Here is a 20,790-nt window from a genome sequence, read left to right as displayed (position 1 = left end):
TGTAAGAGGCTGGAGGCTATGCTGGGGCGAGGTTATCAAGGTTACGATGATGCGTGGTGGTGAGCTGTGGTGGAGTGTGTGACTGAGTGCCTCATGTAATGATTTCTGGGTGTGAGAGGTGCAGCTCATCATATTATTCAATATGCTTCTTCTTCCGATTGCTATGCATCGTGATGGGGGGTAGATTTATGTTCACATTTCAATGGATAATGTACACCCTTCTCGAAGTCCGCTATTCTGAGAAACTCAACAAACAGTAGCCACACGATAACGGCACTAAACTTACCCAATGATAATCACACGGTCTCCCTAATTAAAATCTCTAAATAGCCTTTTATAAACAATGTTCAAAATCTTCTTTGCTGCCTTCACTATGATCAACCTCTTTTCAGTTTTGGTACGAGTCTGGGAGGAACAAATAAAAACCTAATTGTTAAAGAGAAAACATTCTTTTGTCAGCACCAAAGATTCTCCACCAGTTGAGGAACCATCTAGAATTCGGAAAGACACTTAGTAGGTGATATTTCACTTGACACTTGATGATCCTGGCAACTATTCTGCTAAACTTTTACCTGAATCTGCGCAACCGCAACAGGGCAAGGCAAATGGTTGGCCCTCCTCACCTACATGGGCCATTTTATCATCCATAGCACAATGACCCCACCACAGTTACTGCAAACCGTCTTTTTATGCAAACTGTACTGTGTATCATAGGCATCTCTACATTTAGCAGAAGATGGTGCACTTCTACATACACTGGTCACATGGCCGAACCTTTGACACTTAAAATTCCTCAACACGGGGGCCCATATTTCACAGCCAAATAGCTTTCATACCCAATACGCAGATGTTCGGCTACCTTCATAGATGCAAAGGTTGTAAACAGGTAGCAGTACACTAGACTACACCATGACCATTCCTTTCCACCAATCCCCTCACTACTGACGTATCTTCGTGCTTATGTTCCACAATGAAGCCCTCCAGATGTGCATGGGCAGGAAAAACATAAAGTACGTCTCCCTCTGCACCACAATACCCCCTAAAAACCTTTCTTTAGGGGTACCAACATTTCACTCATTCAGCACAATCAACATTACAATAGGGCTTACATCACTCCCAGCCTCCTCGCAAACCCCCTGCACTATATCACCATTAGGAGTCACCACCTGCTTATGAACCAATACAGATATCTAGAGGGTAGGGCAATCCCAGAGTTGACCCCACCCCTTTACTTACAGGAGACCTACTCCTATCCTCATTCAGTCTTCAACTCTTCTTTTTTAAAAGAAAAGTTTTCCACTCAGGATCAGGGTCACAGTCACACATTTAAACAGTCCTGCTGCCCTAGTGAGTAACTACTATAAGGGCAGGGCCTACTCCCCCACCATAACTCATTCAACTTGTTTTTTGGACACAAACAAAAAGCCACTTGGAGTGACCACATAGGTCACACTTTCACAGTTCCCCAACCCTTAACTCCAGCGCCCAATCCCAGATGCCCATCACCCATGTGCACACTGGGCTATCCTCTTCCGTCACTGGCTCCCAGCCGCTTTCAGGTTTCAGGATAGAAATGCCACAGTGGCTCGTTCCAATTCTCTCCAACTCCTCCCCCCATCTGTTTCCCCGGATTGAAGATCCCAAAGCACCATGGGTTATGAGGAACCATTCCACAATGTTTCTGTGCCTGTGGCTCCAGCTATCCAGGAAATAGAGAGGTTATTGGAGGGGTACAGAGTAGTTGGCTGATCAAGTAGGGCTATATTTCTTTAATTTTCTTATTTTCCTCTTATTTTGCGTTTTCTAACCTACAGGTATCATCACATGCTCTCCCACTCGTTTACTGGTCTTCATTGCTTCTGGTCACTTTCCTTCTGCTTGAGCATGTACGTTTTTATTCTGCAGGCTTGACACCCCACGAGTTATGGAGTGAATGGTTTGATCTGCTCTCTGCGACTGAATTTGGCTGCAGATACAATGGCAGTAAGGCAGACGCTTCTGTTTGTAGAGCCAATGGGAGATTCAAAGTGAAAAACAGGGAGTCCCAGTTTTCTTTTCAGGAGCAAAAGAAGAAGGCAGATTTTAAGCTAGATGTTATGGCATCCAGAATGATAGTATCATTAGACATGCCTCCACAGCACCGCTGGCATGGCTGGAAGCAATTTGGGAATTATGGTCCATGCTAGGAATGATGGTAGTGTTGGGAAGGTTCATGGGGGCGATTATGCTGCTCATCTCTGGTCTTGTTATTTCATGTTTTACTTTCTGTCTATGGCTGTTTCAAAATAAGTAGCCCGTGGAAGATTGGTTGGTAGGAGTAGAACCTGGAGTGGTGGCTGAATAGGGGGGTGGGGGTCATAGAGAGAGATTATTTTAACTACATGGTAGCCTAAACTATAGGTTGCTTTTTCAGAAGGAACATTTTCTACATTTTTGAATTGGGGCATCTATTTTAGAGTCACAGGGCTTTTTAAAAGTGATTTGTCATGAGGGACATTTGCTTTTGGGAAGTAGTGTACCATTTTAAGCTTTGTTTTCCTCATAGTCCCCCTAATGACTAATTGGTAGATCCTCCAGTGGAACCCCCAGTGTGGGGCTTATTAAATGTATTCTGCAAGTAGTTGGCAGGTTTACACTCGTAGGTAGTGTGAGTAGGGTGTGTTACCACTTTGTTGGTCTGCTGGCATCTCTTATTTCGGACTGCCCTTCTTCATATGGCATTTCATCATGAAGATAATTGGAGCAACCCTTTGAGTGATCTCCTCTGTTGGCATAAGATCCTTGTGGGAAGGGTGAGCAGGGCCTCCTAATCCCCAGACAGAGGTTGAGGGCTGGAGTAATTCTTTACCAGAACAAAGAAGACAAACGTTCTGCACAAAGACATATGCAGATGAGTCAGTTAGCACTAGCCCTGGGCTAGGTCCATAAGTAAGACTTGCAATACGATAATCTGAATAGACAACGTGGAAGCTAAAGTAACAGAATGGTTGGGGAGCAGTTCTAAGGAAAAAGTTTGTAAACACAGCAAACTCAGTAGTAAGGTGGGGAAATCAGTACCTGCTTGCACTTTACAAAGCTTACAGAAGATGAGTTGTGTTTACACCCGGTTAGTTATTGTAAACATTTCAGCCCTGGTTCTATCACATTAGGGATTAGGGGAAGGGCAGGGAGGACATGAATGGAGCTAATGCTCCAGATACCCTAGTCGTCCTGACTGCTGCATTGGTGATTGGTCCCTGTACTCTCCTCAATTCTAATTCATTGGCCAGACTGGACATCCTGAGGTTATGCAGGGACAAACATGCCCAACATGCCTCCGGTCGAAGTCTCGGCTAGTGCCATGAGTTTCATTCTTGGAATATCCAACTGGCCCCCACATACTGTACAAGGCATGCTCATTGTTGAACCAGGTATGAGAAAAGTGATTGGTGAGCTCTACTGCGATGAATGAGAAGGGACAGGATAAAGCTTGATATGGATATGGTCCTCAAGGGTGTTTCAGGGCAGGATTCCATTTAGGGGTCCTGCTATCCCATTTAATTGGTCCCCTACAGCGGTTTCTTTTTCACCTTTGGTTTCTACGATCTATTATTATTTTTTGTGACCGTGTAGACTTAATGAAGTCCCCCTTCCACTGCAACCCTTTCTTAGTATATGGTCCTTATGTAGCCCATATGGCTTGCAACAATTTCGCTGCGATAAGCATTTAATTGTAGCCCTAAGGTGATTTTATCTCCCTGATTTGCTATTAGAGAGTAGTGTAGTGGTGAATATAATTTTGTTCTGGCTTCACTAGAGTTGCAGCTCGATTTGCCGTATTAATTGACAAATGTACCTTTTGCTAGAAACTGTGGTATTGTATTTTTCAAATCCTGGTATGGTTATTTTTCTATAGGATCTTTCCTTTGGGAAAACCACAAGACAAACCAAAAATGGCTGTTGTTCAAACAAAGGCTCAGTCAAGCTCAGCCGTGCACCGTCTACACTGGTTTTGAATAGTAGAAACTAGTCCATAGCCTAGACATGTCAATACACATAATGTGGAGGTGGACCTTCGAGGTTGGCATGTTGTAGGGCATGCTTGACTGGCTGGCCATCAAAAAAATTGTGTGAACACCCCTCTGTGTGATTGGAGGGCTGGTTTATGCCCATCTGTGAGTGTTTGGGTATATCTATGGCAGAGCCCAACCTGCCTCAATTATACTGCATCTCTTATGAGATTTCTGCAGCGTTAATGTTGGAGGATGTTGGCATGAGGCGGCTGCAATTATAGGACCCCGTCTGACCAAACAAGCTGTGTTCTGTGCCCTTTCCTTGTGTTCTGGTTTGTGTTCTGGTTTGCATCTTTGGTTGCTGTACATCCTTCTTATGCTGTCTGCATCTTCTTCCTAGTTATTTTCACTGGCTGGGCTGGGATTTCCATGCTGGGACCACTTCTGGGCCATTTTACCACTGTCTTTCGAAATTACTGCTATGGTCGTGCGCCTATGGTAGGAAGCTAGCCTCACCAAGAAGGGTGCTGCAACAACCCTAGCGACACCATGATGTATTAATAACTACTGCATACGGCACAGAATTATACTTAATAAGGGTATATGCAAATGAAACAAATTCAGTGAATTTTCTTGATGAGCATCCTTCATTGGCGCAATTGTTGTAGTGTCATAACTGAAGTGGCAAACACTGTAGCCGATGTATTTGGGACATTAAGTCCATCGTTAGGGCCAGTTCTGTCCTCCTAATTTAAGTAATGCACCCAGTGGAAATACAAAGCCTGCCGGTGCAGAGAGAAGCACACCATACGTCTTCAGGTTTACTTTTTCCATATGTTGTGAGGTTGCATACAAAAGTGCCTAGATAACTTCACTAGGATTCTGCAGCGATAGAAGACCCTCTAATGTCTGAAAGGCATCAGCTACACTTTCTACCACTTCGGTTATGAAAGCAGAACAATTGCACCAATAAAGCAGGTCATTCAAGAAGATTCCCAGAACGTATTTCATGTTTTTAATATTGACAATAATTGTGTGAATGCAGTAGTTTTTAGTACATCATGGCATCCCCTGTTCTGATGAATTAGATCATCAGAATATTCGCTGTTGCAGTATTTCCTGATAGAAAGCTTCTTCAGGTTTCTGGTGGATTCTTTGAAGTGTATAGACTTATTATCACCATTACTTATGTTGTGTGGTGCCCACGCACACCCTAATCTTCCTGCTGCAACAACACTTCCCAACCTTTGCTATTTAACTCGACTTTCCCGAGTCACCTTCACTGTTTCTTCCTTTGTGGGAAAATGGCTTCCTGGCTAGCTGCCTCTCTTTGCCCATCAACCCAAGCAGCTTAGTCAAGTTTCTCGATCTGCCTGGAGTCATCCTCGACCTTGTTTTCACTACTGGCTGGTGAAGGCAGAGAAGGACTAATGCCCTTCTTAGGGTCACTTCGGTCATCATCGGTTCGGGTCATGTCGCTTGATGAACATAACCTTCAACTCAACCCATAAAGAAATGTTTGCACTCACTGGGTTGGTTATAGCCATTTCTGAACTGTGTTTTCAGGAACTACCACATTGAAAAAATATCTCTGGGCCCTGGGCGGTATTCAAGATACGTACACCCATGTTTCGCCGGGATCATGGGTTTCATCAGGTCCCCTTCAACCCTGTTTTTCCATTGACCGACTTTGGCCTGAATCCTACTGTGATTTGCTTCCTCTTGGCAATGCTGGTTCTCAAACCTGGCACTGAATCACTGTCCGCTGGAGCGCTGGAGTACCGGTCTGCCTTTGCCTCACTTATGGTTTAGAACTCACACTTACCTGACTTTCTATCATAACCTTAACAGTACCTAGAACCTTTGCTCTATTGTGGCCTGTGAAGAACCATTACTAAATACTGGCCTTGTTCCGAGGTCCCCGTAAGGTCCCTGCAGATTCCTATAATAGAATGGAATTTTAGTAAGTGCACCTGATTTAATCTGTATTCAAACATTCTTGACACTGCACTACTTTCTACCAGAAAGGCCTTAAGTTATATTGTATAATTGTTGGTTATTACTGTATCTATTCATACAGCCTCATGGGTCTGGGACTATGAGCCGAATATCAACCTCTGCTTTGGAGGCCCTCTGGAGTTGGCTGTTAAAGTATTAACCCCTTTCTTCTCAGGGTTGGAGCTATACGGGTGTGTAGTGCACACGTGCACCATGTTTCGTGCAATGTGTAGAGGTCTAGGAACTATTGTAACTATTTAGTGTTTAAATGTATTATTTTATTGTGTAGGGTTTCCTGTTCGTCTGTCCCTTGTGAGCTTTGTTATTATGAGTCGGTGGGGTTTTCACTGATCATTAATGTTGATACATGCATCCTGTTGATATATGTTGGATATACGCCGAGTACTCATTTGAACTGATAGAGATTCTGTGGGCGATTTAATAAAAGTGTGCATTGCTCTGCATACCAGTAAAGTGCATTCTGTGGGTGTAACTGTGGGATTAACTGTACTTCTCTATTATCCTTTTTCCCTCCCTTGTGTAAATATTGACCGCTCTGCTACAGCTTTCCGCGTAAGAGAAGCTGGTCTTTCCTTTGGGCTGTTTTACAATAAGGTGAGACAGTTTCACATCCCTAACCAGAGACTGTGTAAACATCCCTTTAATTTGGTGCAATCGTAGTGGTCCAGGAGGTGGGTGCCATCTTTAAATGAACCCCAAGGCTTCATCATAATACTGGGATCATTCTCACGCCCACAGAGGATTAGCAGGAGGATGTGGAAGTGAAGGGTGAAGAAAGTACTTTAGATGCTGAGCAGCATGGTGTTGGAAACACTGCAGAGTGTGGAGGGGGTGGAGGGGAGAGGCTAAGGAAAGTAATGGTAAACAGTGCAAGAATGTTAACAAAATTCCACCCAAGTATTTCTAAACAATTTAAAGTTTCAGATTACCCCACAAAGAATTAAGAGATGCATGATGTAGTGCGATATCACAACATTGGGAGGAGTGTTTCTCTGTGTTAACAGCATTCATTGCAAATTGACAAAGGTGGCTACCCACATAAAACAGGATATACAGCTGGAAATGATAGAAAAGAGACTGAGAAATAATGACCTGTGTTTTTAAGGAATTCTGGAAAGGCTGGAAGAGGATCTCAGTGTGTGAAGGTTTCCATCATTAATATATTAGAGCTCATTTCCAATGAGGCATGGAGTAAAATCAACACGTACAATTCATGTGTAAACATTTCACGTATTGACTTTACTCCATGTCATATTCTCATTCATTTTTATGGTGGTGTGGAGGTGCAGGTCCTCCGTTACGATTCCACAAGTCTCTCCTCTTCACCATGCAAATACTCCAGCATTTGGGCCAGCATGAATTTTACACCAGCAAGATGCAGACCAACTTCAAATGCAGTGGCATAACACAAAATGTGGGGGCCCCCCTGCGAGCCATGCTGAGGCGTCCTCCCCCCCAACTCGGCAACAAATCATGGGCCGCGCCACACTCTGGGCCGGCCTAGATTGTCACGCTTGCGCAATATACACGAACGTGCTGCTGAAGGGGTATGTCGCACACTGCACTAGGAGAAAGATATAAATATGTATTTTAATAAATACACAACACACTTTCTGAGAAAAATTGGCTATAAAGCCACAGTGTTTGCAATTGTTTTGTAGGGTAACACCAATCCAATACATGTAAGTCACCAAAAGTGCACAGGAACATTAATGCTTTGCTATAAAAAATGCCTTGCCACAATAAAAACATGTCCAACTGGCTGCACAATGTAGACCAGTGTAGACACGTAATAGCATTACAGTAAAGCATGCCAGGCCACATTTAGACATACCTAGACTGGTTGCACAAAAATGCCAGTCAAAGCAATAACACTCATCAAGAAGAGAGCACACATTAAAGCCTGCATCTCCGTGGCCTCTACCAACACAGCCAAACTCTTTAAAATCTGCAAGGAACTGGTCAATTCCTGATGAGGTCTCTATCTCTCCTGTTCCCTCCAAGGCTCTCTGTACGGCTCTGGCCTCTCACTTCTCCTATAAATCTCAGGACATCCTGTCCTCTATCTCCTCTTCCTCTCCCTCTTCCTCTCTCGGCCCACTTTGGCCATCGCTACCTCTCCTTTTTCCTCGTTCTCTCTGACAACACCTGACAGGGTTTCTAGACAAGTCTGATCTATGAAAGCGTCATCCAAACAGGTGCTCCCCTGCTCCTCCAGAACCATCAAGGACCATATTGACACCCTTGCTCCAGCCTTGGACGATTTCTGTAATCACTCTAGCCACTGGAACGGCCCCCTCTCCCCTTAAGCACTCCCTTGTGCACCCACTCCTCAAGAATCCATCTGCTGATCCTACCTGCCCGGAAAACTATTGCCCAATCTCCATCACCCATTTCTTGGGCAAATTCTTGGAAAAGCTTGCCATCTCCCAGCTTACTCTCCACACTGAATCTGTTGGTTGTCTCCATGACCATCAGTCTGGCTTCAGAGCTGCCAGAGGCATGGCAACTGCTCTCCTGAACCCCCATGAAGATCTGCTCTCTAACCTTCATTCCAGCATTCCTTCTGTCCTTAGCCTCCTTCTTTCCTCTGCTTACGACACTGTCAACAATGCCATCTTGATCAATCGACTCCGTTAAAACCTGGGCGTCACGGATCAGGCCCTGGAGTGACTGATCTCCTTCCTCTTGGACTCCCCCCCCCTCCCAGGTCCAAACTGGTCCCAATCTCTCTGCCAACTCTCTCTACTTGTGGCGTTCCGCAGGGCTCTATACTCTCAACCTGGTTTTTCAACCTCTACTTGGCACCTTTGGCCCACCTGATTTCTGCCTTCTCCTCTAACTTTCAGTGTTAAGCAGATGACTAAGCTTTACTTCAGGCTCCTTAAAGCCTCCTCTCTCGCTCATTCCTGTCTATCCGCGATTCAGGATTGGTGCACCTCCAACGATCTCTGCCTTAATGCCAGTAAGACGGAGATCCTTCTCATTGGGACCCTGGCACCCACTTTCCCTCTCTCACTCTGGCCCTCCGCCTTGGGCCCTCTTCCTTCACCTTCCTGCGAGGCAAAAAACCTTGGTGTCATCTTCTATGCCACTCTCTCTTTCTCTCCTCACATCTCGGATGTCACCAAGAAGTTCCACTACCAGCTGCTCCTCCTCAAAGGGACTCTTCCCTTTCTCACTTTCCACCAGAAGCTGGACTACTGCAACAACCTCTTTCTCATTCTGCCTTCCTCTACTCTCCGTCATCTGCAACTAACCCAGAACAGGACTGCAAGACATATCCTTGGCCTCAAGTCCAGGGATCATATCTCCCCAGCCCTGAAATCTCTCCACTGGCTCCCGGTGTCTGCAAGGATCAAGTTCAAGACCCTTTGCATTGTCCACAAGGTTTTTGAGGGGCCGGGGCCCGCACTATATCCAACTCTCTCTTCCAAAATACCTTCCTTCTCGAGCCCTTCACTCAGCTACCTCCAACTCTCTAAGGGTTAGACGCTTATCCAGGCAGAGAGTGGGGGGTAGATTTCTCTTCTCTGCTGGTGCCTCCCTCTGGAATGGCCACCCTGCCCCTTCAAACTTGAGCCGGATCATCTGAAGTTTCGGAAGCAGCTCAAAACTTTCCTTTTCTCCTCTGCTTTCTCTCTCTCCCTCCCCTGCTGACCTACCTGCCTGCTGTACCGACCGGTTGCTTGGATACCCTCAGAGTCTCTCTGGGTCCAGGCTCTTTCTTGATCGGTCACCCTTGCACTGTCTCTGTGCCTGCCATGCACTTAGGGGCTGTAACTGTAACCCTGCAGCCCCTTGTTCTCCTTGCACTACCCATAGCCGGCTGCCCTGGCTGCACTTACTCAGAGCATTGCAGCCCTGTTTTCCCCTCCCCTCTCCCTTGCACTTCCCCCTCTCTTTCCTCTTGCACCTCTCATTCTCAGAATGACACAAGACCTAGTGAGATCGTTTGTCTTGTCCTCCCTCTATCTTCCCTCCCTTCTCTTGCCGTGCATAGAAACACTTGTGTACAGATGCGTTATAAATGACTTTTAGCATATCATTTCATCACAGATGCCCAGAAAAATATACAATGCCGCAGTAAGAAATGGACAGACTGGCAGCACCCAAATTCCAATCTAGCCAGGTAATTACATTTAGCAGGACTGCTTTATCAGAAATTCCCAGTTAAAAGAAAGTCATAACAAACTGAGACTGGCTGCACCAAAATGCCTCTCTAACTACTATTAACACATTTCATGCCTGCTTAGCCTGGACATGGACAGCCATTATGATTTATGGCAAAATCCCGCCCCCCCACACATCCCCTCTCCCTCCCACCCCCTACCCCAACTGCCAAAAACAGCTCCTTGGCCAAGAATTACCTCCATGTCGCTCTTCCTTGTTCCAGAGCTTACGTATGAGGCTCCTTGCCTCATAGGTAAGTATTGGGGTGAGGAAGAGTGTGACTAGGAGTATTGAAGATTACAGGTAGCTAAATCAGGCATTACTTCCATGTACCTCTACCTCATCCCAGTACTTGTGTATGAGGCAGAGTACACAAGTACTGCCTCATACATAAGTACGGGGACAAGGAAGAATAGGGCTAGGAGTAATCAAGGCATTAAACACAAGTAGTGACGCAACACCATTGAGTTGTCTGGGCTTCAGCACTCACACCCGCCCCCTGACATTTTGGGCTATGCTGACTCGACCTGGCTGACCTTTTAGAGCAGTTGCCGGACAGAACAGGACACAGATGTTAAACAGCAAATGGGTTTTGCTGTTAATAAGGGCCAAGCAATTACCAACGTAAAGCATTTCACTGCTAGTACCTGCATTCAAATGCCACATTTTTTAGGCAATTGAAATCGCGATGTGGGTCTAGTACTTGCATGCCAGGGGAGTGATTGGAAGGGTAGAGAGGAAATAGCAGACTTCAGGGAGAGAGTTAACTGCTTGTAACATTGAAGCTGCACTAGAATAGTCTCATTAAAACACATAAAGAAGTTAGATACCCCCACACAAATAAGTTTGCCCCTCCCCACCACCCGTGAAGATAGCGCCTCTCCCAACATTTGAAGGGAAACCCCCCCGAAATGTAGGTTTTGTTGTGCCCCTTTACACAAACACACACACCATTCACCATATACACCCCCAGCCAGCCAAACATTTAAGTGTGCACTCTTTCAACATACAGGCACACCGAGGCAGCCATCTATACATTTAAGTGTGCACCCTTTCACCGTACACGCACACATGCACACCCAGCGACCCATACATTTATGTGCACCCTTTCACCATACACACACACACACGTCATGGGGTTGAGGGGAGCCCTATTACTTCAAAAAGAAATTGGGGCTCATTACGGGTCCGGCGGTAACCGTGCCAGTGCTACCGGCGGATTGCCACCAGACCCGTAAAAAATTACTGGCGCCTGACTTCCCGGTGCCACCGGGCTTTTTCAAGTCCGATGGCCGGGAAGTCAGGCGCTGATAATTCCGGTAATCCCCATTCCCGTGGAGTCCCATAGGACTCCATGGGATTGGGGACATGGAAGCAGTGGCACCGTTGTTAACTTTTTGTTGTTAACGGTGCCGGTGCTTCCGTGGCGGGTCTGCCTACCGTGGCCGCTGTGCCCGGCAGGGTCAGACCTGTCGGGCACAACAGCCCACGCAGGTAGACCTGTAATATGCCCGTCCGGAAACAACTGTGCCGCTAAGATTACCAGCACCGTTGTTTCCGGGCTAGCATGGTCAGAATGAGCCCCATGTTTCTTTTTTAAGTCACACTAACTTCATTAGGAAATTATTCAGTTAAGGACTGAACCATAACGGAAATAATTTCTTTGTGAAGGCAGAGTGACTTAAAAAATAAAGTATTTATTTTTGAAGTCATATGGCTCCCCCCCATCCCATGACATGGAGCCCTCCAGCCTAGGGTCTACCATGTCATGGGTTTGGGGGAGCCATCAGCCTTCAAAAAGAAAGTTTCTTTTTGTAGTCACTCTGCCTTCATAAAGAAATTATTTCTGTTACAGTGCTGAGTGAATTCAAAACGAAACTTTTTTTTTGTTGAGCACAAAAAGATGATACATTTTTTTTTTTCAAGTGGGGCCCCCTCCCAGGTCATGTGCTGGCGCGACCCCCCCGCAACGCGCGGGCTGCGGGGGCCTCTGTTACGCCAGTGTTCAAATGAATCCATAGTAAACCCTACCTTCCATACGTACATAGCAGGTGGTGTTTACTATTTTTGCACTGCGGAGTGCAAAATGGCAGCATACAAATGTGTGCAGCACCTTTTTATACTCATGTTTGCACTCCACCATGCAAAAGTGTCAAATTGCACTGAGGGGAGCTATACAAAAGTGTAAACACGTGAATATTGTTCTGAGGCCAGTGAAGCAGGGGGATTTTGGTTTTCCTAGAGCAAGGCAATATCATACTGCTTTCACGCTAGGCAAATTTGCGCCATTGGTTAATGTTGGACCAGAGGGATTCTCCAAATTGGGTTTCTATTGAGAAGGATTCTTCTCCCACCCCACTTGACTGCTTGCTTTATATAGAAAAAAGGTGCCCAAATGACTCAACTGCCCTGTTTATAAAACATTTCATCAAGGTATGGAAGGAGAGTAATTTGAGTGGTGGGGGGAATGTTTCTGCTTAGTGCAGACTCTTGATGTTTTTTTTTGGCAGAGAACAGGCATTTGGAAGTCCATGATGGTCAATCCATGCTCAATTTCGAATTTTTGCGTTTTAAATATTAACTGCAATTGTCCGAGACACGTCGCTGCCTGTTGTTGAAGAATCTTTTGTGGTATTATCTCGACCACTAATGCTAGTCTACATGGCTTAAATCAAGCCAGGTCTACGCCGCTCTCTGCCCCTTTGCTTTATAAGTTACTAACTCCTTGTGAGCTAAATTTGGCCCCTGGACAAGGAAGAAATTGGGGGGATCTTCATTTAGGCTGTAAGCTGATAGATGCTTAGTGGTCTCGTATGTGTGCTGGTCCCAGTAGGTTTAAGATTGGCTTAGGTTTATGTGACACACAGCCAAGGATCATTCATTATATTTATAGGCCCCACATTAATGTGGGCCCGCAAGTTGGATCTTTGTTGGAACTGTAAATGGGAGGTGGGAAGCACTCTACATATGTTCTCGTTGTGTAAAAAGTCGAGCTGTATTGGGAAGATGTTTCCCAGTGTATCGACCTTGTATGGGTTTCCCCCTTTCCTTGCATGCCCTTGGCACGTTTTTTTGGGGTTGCTCCCAGTAGCTTTAAACTTACCAATTTGTAAGGATTTCTGTGTTTATAGAGCTCTTGTGGTGGCTAAAAAGCAAATTCTGAGAAACTGGAAGAGTGACGTTAAATCCACTGTTGATGAATGGCTAGACACCTGTGGAGTAAGGGTGGGCTTTGGGGTCTGATTTAGGGGGGGACTGATGGTTTTGGTGCTGCAATGCACTGGCTGGTCGGACCAAACTAATATGAAAATGGTTATTTCTCCGCTGTGAAAGGTAGACTGCACTAAATCATAGATGATGGTCCTCCTGAGTGCAAAACCGAACATAGAACAGGTTATTGGAGCCATGTTCATTCTCAGAAGTGGGTCTCCTACATTTTTGTATATTTGGATTTTGTGTGGTTTAAAACCTAGTTTAAGATGCTGTCAAACCTTTTCGTTCAACATGGGATCAGAGCAAGAGCTTATGATTCAGAACATTTACATTTAATGTTATACTTCCTATATTTTAAATTCAGCAGCATTGGGAAGAACTAACTGAGGGTTGGCTGATTTGATAAAGGAAGTGCGGGTAAAAGAGAACCAGAAGATAAGAAAGTGGAACAGCAAAGATTCTGAAAATGCACAAAAACATATGTTGAGTGTAAAACGGTCTGATAGCAACATGCACATGGTCAGTCTGGATAACCCATTAAACAACCAGGCATTTCTGAAAGGTTCCTACCACCTTTCTGCACACCACACCAAGAATCCAATTGCAAATTATGGAACGTTTACTGCATGAAAAGTATTAAAATTAGAATGGCGACTTAACAGAGAAGCCCTAAATTACCTTCGCTCTTCTCCAAAGGAGTGGCATCAATTGCCTGCCATCCATCATAGGATGTCCCAAGATCCTTCCGAGCGAACCAAGCCTCGTTCCACACATGGTAGTTCCTGTAAGAAATTAGAAAAAATGGGCCACAGTATACAATATACCGTAGAATAAAGTTGATAACCCTCGTGCAAGAGAAATGTTTCAAAAAGCATTGGGATCTGTAAGGAAGGCCTGGTATCAAACAGTGAAGAAAGACACAAGTGATCACAGTTCAAGGGTGTTTATTGAACTTCAATGGGTTGCTAAAACACCTATCTAATCCTATATCTAAAGATGGGAGCGAGCTTAGACCATCAAATAATATTAACACAGTCCTAGTGGAGTCTGTCAAAATAAAAGGGCCTAGACGAATTGACCTATGCCAATCCTTACTTCTAAATACAAAAAGGTGTGAGATAACAATATACGCAAAAGTAAAGTGTTCATGAAATGATATGTCAGGATAGTTGAGCAGTTAGGTTCCATTCCCCACGTTTTCAGCCCGGAACAAAGCGGCACGTGCGGGCTTCGCACACACTCTAGCTTCTTAGCCATGAGGTAACAGTTCAACACATCGGCATTGGCATCAGGGCCTTCCGCCAAAGTCTCTCTCACAATGAGTCTCTCAATGCAGAGGGCCTGATGCAGCAAACCAAAACACAAAGGTTCCTTTCCTTTGTCAAGGTTTCACTTTCACAAGTTCAAGATTGGTCTCCCTCCTTCAGACTCAGCCCATGGGTCCCCCTCCTCTGGCTTCAGACCCCTTTTCTACAAAGTTCACAATTTGGGCTCCCTCGTTCAGGCTCAGTCCATGAACCCCCTTCGTCTGGGCTCAGATCCCCTTTTCCACAAAATTCACAACTTGTTCTCCCTCATTTGGGCTCGGACCATGAATCCCCCTCGTCTGGGCTCAGATCCCCTTTCAATACCTAATCGAAGACTTTCGAATTTGCAATGGGTTTTGCTTAAACCGTTGCAGGATCACTTCAATTCACTTCACACAATTTACACTTCACATTGCTTTTCTTTTTTTGTTTCCTTTCGTCAAGATACCATACAGAGTAATTTGATTGAGCACATTCACAGTGCTGGAGCACTCTGTCAACGGTTTTGTTTTTTTTCTTCTAATGTTCAAATATTAACCAGCAATTTAGCTTCACTCGCGTCTTTCATCACACGCGTTCTGTTGCTTTCAGCACTCACTTTACAATGTTGCTGCTTGCAACCTTGACAACACAGACCGCTCTCCCCAACTCACTGGTTGTGTTGTTCTCTGTTGCTTCTTTGTTCTTGGAGCCCAGGATGATACCACAGCGTCTGATGCTCCTCCCCACCATGGTCAGATACATGGAAGGACATCGTTGACACACAATTCAGGATTCTTTAGCCTTGTATCTTGGTCTTACATTTTCTGCCTTGAAAGTTTCTTGAAAGTAATGGTTTCCTGTCAACGAGGTCAAGGGTGTTTCCCCTCTTACGAACCTCTTGTGCCTGGCGTTATTTCTCCCCTCATTCAACTGCCAACTTGACAATGCTGTACCATTGTGTTTTGCCACGCTCAGAGTGTGCTCTCGTGCTCTGCCTTTTATCTGTGTGGGGAAGTGTAATGGAAGTCAGATATGAGTGATTATCGATAATTGCCTGACCTTGCCTGACCATAGTATTGGGACAGGCCATGTACGCGGCTCGGGTGTGAGTCTGTTTTCTCCCAGAGCAGGTTTTCCATGAGAAAGTGTTTGTGCAGGCAGGGTGGTGCATTTCAAAATATCCCATCGGGTAACATGGGATAAAGATGTTACAGGGAAGAGGGGGATACCACGTCTCACCATCCGGTGTCCCACTCCCCGAGGACCCCTCACCAAATTGATCCTCCCGCACTGGTCCACCCCCAGGAATTGGATCCAAAACCAAAGGCTGTGTCCTGGCCACCTGGATGACAAGTTCCCGGGGACTAGCGGGTGAGACACCTTCTGGTTTCTCAACAATCTTTTGAACACATACCTTGGTAACCAGTAAACTTAATTAAGAGACCTCATTTTGGGAATAGTGAGAGATAGGGATGCATCTTTGAAAGGCTAACTGAGGGTTCCCCTATTTCTATTAATGTTAAACTATTATCTTCTAAATGTGTGATGGTGTCTGGATGTGAAAAGGCAGCACTGCAATATGGTTTTTGCTGTCAGAACGCAATCAACTGGAATATAACCATGATTACCTTAGTATTGTAGTAATATAAGTGCACAATGAATAGAGTTGCTCTGGTTTTATAGAGCAAATGGCTTTGTGTGATTAGAGGTTTGACTAAAAGACTCAATGGGCATTGCATGGCTTTACATGTATGAGGCAGAAGGCAGTCAAATAACACAGAGCTCAAGTGCTCTTCTGAAGACCCCAGACATCCACTATTCTTCCGTTTCCCCATGTCCCTTCAGAAAACTGTTCTACTTACCAGAGCACATCTTTGCAGGTATCTCCGTCACCTCCGTTACCATCATAACATACATCAATATACAAGTTTCCATCTTTGTCTTGTGCAGAGTTATAGTTGGTAACAGAGCGGCACGGAATTCCTATAGACCTGAGCACTAAGATTAATAAGAAAAACAAGCCTTAGCATGGTTGCAGGTGAATCAGTCTCTTAAAAACCGTAACTACACGAGATCTTTTCATTCCCAACTTTCATATTGTTGCATGGACCATCCGACCAGTGAAGATTTCCTAAAGTGTGATATTGTAAACATTTAGGGGACACTACATTTAAGTTTAAGACTTCCTTCGTGACATTAAGATTTCAGTAGTCCATGCATTTCTCTGGATTAAAACCAAAATAATATTCCTAAGAGTCTTTAAACATTTTGACATGTTCAGACATTCCACTAATTTCTGCATTTATTCTGCACACACAGATGTTTTGGATAGACAGACATTTTGTTTCCAAAAATACTGATTAGTATTTGTAATCTTTTAGCTGGGAAAGGTGCTATTCTATAAACAGACCCTTTTATCATATTAAATTGCAAATATATATATATATATATGTTCGCAGGTATTCCCAGAGCACCTTTGAACAGTGCCAAATCACTGCAAACCAACACCCCACCATGGCACAAGCCCAACGCAAAGCTCTCGCCCATGCTTGACTGCCTGGGAGCTGCAGTTCTTCAGAGTTGGCACCCTCATTCTCATGCACTGTCGGGGTTCCCAGCCCAATGCAGTAAAGGTCAGAACACCTTCTTAGCATCCATCACTTGTAAGGGGAACACAGATAGGAAGAGAACATGCTGTGTTCCTTGCCAGACTACCACAGCAGAAGAACTGGCCTCCAGTTTTTACTGCCATAGAAGCACGAAATTGCATTTTGAAATGCACTTCACTGTTACAAAAACCACATACCACAACATTCATAGTCCAATACGTCAGCATAGGATGATTACTCTAAAGTGACGATATCATGTAGATTTAAACTTGTCCATCACAGCCCTCATGAGAACTAACCATGGCCAGTAGACATACTTCCTTTGAAGAGGCTAATAGGGGTTCTTCAAGTACAGTGGAGGACATACCTCTAATTTCTGAGCTCAGAGAATATCAATCCACCTGTTGAATTCCCGAGAACTACCTTTTGATATAAATTCCCCTGTTGAAACAGAACGTTTTTGGTTGCGAGGAGCCTACCTGTGCACATCACGCCTCCAAAGACAAAGCACTGTCCATATCTGACTGGCTTGTGTCCCCCTGCATGCCACTTTTGAAGAATCTCTACACTTCCCTTCCAGTGGATCGGTGCCACACCATCAGCGTAATCACCACTCCAGTTCTCCATCAGCACTCCTCTATCATCTTGGCTGTTGACCTGTATTGAGGCATTTAATGAGATAACTCTTGCATTGGGAAGAAGTGAACCAGAGTGTAAGGATAGAGTAGGAGTGTATGCAATGTATGTAGGCTACTGCAAACATTTTCTGTACATCACTCATATAGATTTATTGTGTGATAAGTGCCTTTAATAGCTTATACGATAAGTCACTGAGTCAGTATTGTAGCACGTTTTGTGAATTGTAATCAAGGCTGGTGGAGTAGAGCTCGAGTTGTGCTTGCATTGACAGTCTGCATGGTATCTTGAACAAACGGCCCAATCCATAATGCATATTCTATGGCTCTGGGTAAGGTCCAGGCCTGGTCCTATTATAGTGTGATAATGTGCTTACGCTAGACAATGTATTGCATCAAGTTGCAAGGATTTAATGCCTTAAGCTCAGGTTTTACTTGCAATATGTGGAATGAATGTGTAGTGAATTGCCTGTAATGGTGCAATGCTCTCACTATATTTTAAAAATCAACTGACATGTTTTTTTTCTCTAAATTGTTACCAGTTGTATGCCAAAGATCTCACCATTGCTGCGAGCACTCGGCAGATGTAGACCGGGTTGTTCCGGTGCGACACATCCTCAGCGGGATTCCGACGATGGTTGTTGCTTTGGTCTAGGATGCTAAGACAGATTTCAAGAACATCTTTTTCAAACTGTAAGGGGACAGACAAGAATACAACACTTAGGCAAGCCTTTTGTGAGTTTTGAGTGTGTACAATTAGTCACATTGCTCAAATAGTCCCATCAAGGTACTAAATAAATAAAAATCATACATTTGGTTATTACAAAGGTATATTCAAGTTTGTTTGATGAGAACAAAGAAAGTTTTGCTAACAGCTATAACAAATTTGCTTGCAGAGATTTTTCAGGGTCCCCCAATCCTGGTACCCCCACACAGAAAGGTCATCCTAGAACTGGTATGCCTGCCTCCTCCTACTCTCCCTTACTGTGGGTTGGTACACAACCTGTGGGCAGTTCATTACACTATGTGTACCTCTACATTGAAGATGATTCCTATAAACAGTCATTCGAGAACTCCATTCGCTGTACTACTATCCATACATTTGAAGGCTGTAGTCATGCAGGCCCTTAAATGTCAATAAAGACTGTTAAATATCACAACGCAATGTTTGTTAGGAGCTAGGAAGAAGGGTTTGTATTCGAAGCTTGTAGCATGTTCTCACATATGAAGATCAGTGTGCATGCACAGTGTACCATGGTACACGGATATGGCCATGTCATAAAGAAAACACAAGCATGTTTCTTGTACGACCAGCTGTTTGAATATTGTCTAGGTCCAAAATTATCCTCTTCAAAACAAATCTGTCTTCTGGTTATGTTGATTTCTCATTGGTGCAGCTGATGGACACATTTAAGTTTAAATGAGAGCAACACTTATTTGGCATTTTGCTATGCTGCTGTTTTTGACTCTAAATATTGTGAGTGGCTATTTTTGAATCAAATGCATGCATTTGCAAATGCTTTTTTGTGCGTTTGTCCCAGTGGTGAATGGAAATCAGTTCAATTTCTGTGGTGTCTCGGGAAGAGTAAACAGCATTTCATTTACCCCCATTACCATAAATCAAACATCCCACGAAAACTAAAATGGATAGTACCTCACAAAGGCAACACAACATTCAGAGATGGGAGTAGTTCTGCCTTTAAGCCACAGTATTCAGATAACGGCCATTGGTTGAGTTGCTGAGTTCATTTGAGGTTGTTTGTGCAGAGATCAATGAAAGTTGTACCAGCGTGGGGAGGGAATACAATAAATGCTAACATTTTAATGAGGCCTATTGTAACGGACTACAGGATGGTCTACTTGAGACAGGGGTAAACTGAGTGAGTGAGCATTGTTGCAAGAATAGGCAAGTACGAGGCAGGGCGTAGGTCCGGCTTGTCTGCCTCACAAATCCACGCATTAAGATTGTTACAAATAAACGTTTTGAACTCCCAGCTGGACCTCTTAATAGATGGGTTCAGTAACGTACACATGAGAGTCGCTGGATTATTCAACACCCATGTAGTGGACATGGAGCATTGTTTAACAAGCAGCCCACACCAATCACAGAGGAACCCGTTTACAAACACTTACCACAGCATTTGTAAATGAGAATAGCCTACGGACTCCGAAAACACTTCTCCCCTGTCCTGAAGAAGGCCACTCTCACTAAAAGCTTCAAGAAATAGTTACTTTTGGCCGAAACATTATAGTGTCGACCTTCCTGTTATAAAGTCTTGTTATTTATGTCACATTGTGTTTTGTTTGGTACTCCAGAGTTGCATCATGCCCTGGAAAGCACATGCTAGTTTGTAAATATTGTATTGTGTATGATAGAAAATGTGCATTGTTTTGAGTTAAATCCTTTGCATCTAAGAGGATGGTACACAGTGGTACTACCACATTGTCAAAGTGAAAGAGCTGTCCGTTTTTGGGTTTGTCTTATAAAAATGTATAAACACTAAGAAATAGTCCTGCGAAATAAATAACCACGGGTCCAAGTTTTGGTAACCCAAACAGTTCCATTTATCTGCCATTCAATACATGAGTGTGCAATAACGCAACAAAGATGTACCCACCTGGGAATATCAGGGCCTAGCCAGGCACCCTTTTTGTTTTTTCTATTGTAACGGATTACAGGATGGTCTACTTGAGACAGGGGTAAAGAGAGTGAGTGAGTGAGTGAGTGAGTGAGTGAGTGAGTGAGTGAGTGAGTGAGTGACTGAGTCAGTGAGTCAGTGAGTCAGTGAGTGAGTGAGTGAGTCTGGACAGTCATTCAATCAGTTCAAAGTCATTGCGTGCATAGCTATTGCATCATATG

At 44.3% G+C, this 20,790-nt stretch overlaps 1 protein-coding gene across 1 annotated transcript in view; it reads right to left on the bottom strand.

Moving 5' to 3' along the window:
* Positions 1-20,790, bottom strand: part of LOC138580592 (protein-glutamine gamma-glutamyltransferase 6-like) — a 230,065-nt gene that overhangs the window by 49,540 nt on the left and 159,735 nt on the right. The window contains exons 5-8 of the mRNA XM_069651255.1: positions 18,493-18,621; positions 17,775-17,952; positions 16,549-16,684; positions 14,076-14,179 (exon numbers count right to left, since the gene is read on the bottom strand). Coding sequence (XP_069507356.1) covers positions 14,076-14,179; positions 16,549-16,684; positions 17,775-17,952; positions 18,493-18,621 — 547 coding nt within the window. The remainder of the gene's footprint in view (positions 1-14,075; positions 14,180-16,548; positions 16,685-17,774; positions 17,953-18,492; positions 18,622-20,790) is intronic.

The sequence above is a fragment of the Ambystoma mexicanum genome, chromosome 3p, assembly GCF_040938575.1.
Source record: "Ambystoma mexicanum isolate Mex_15411 chromosome 3p, UKY_AmexF1_1, whole genome shotgun sequence".
NCBI lineage: Eukaryota > Metazoa > Chordata > Amphibia > Caudata > Ambystomatidae > Ambystoma > Ambystoma mexicanum.
The sequence above is the reverse complement of the archived record's forward strand: the minus strand, read 5'-3'. Positions and strand labels throughout refer to the sequence as shown.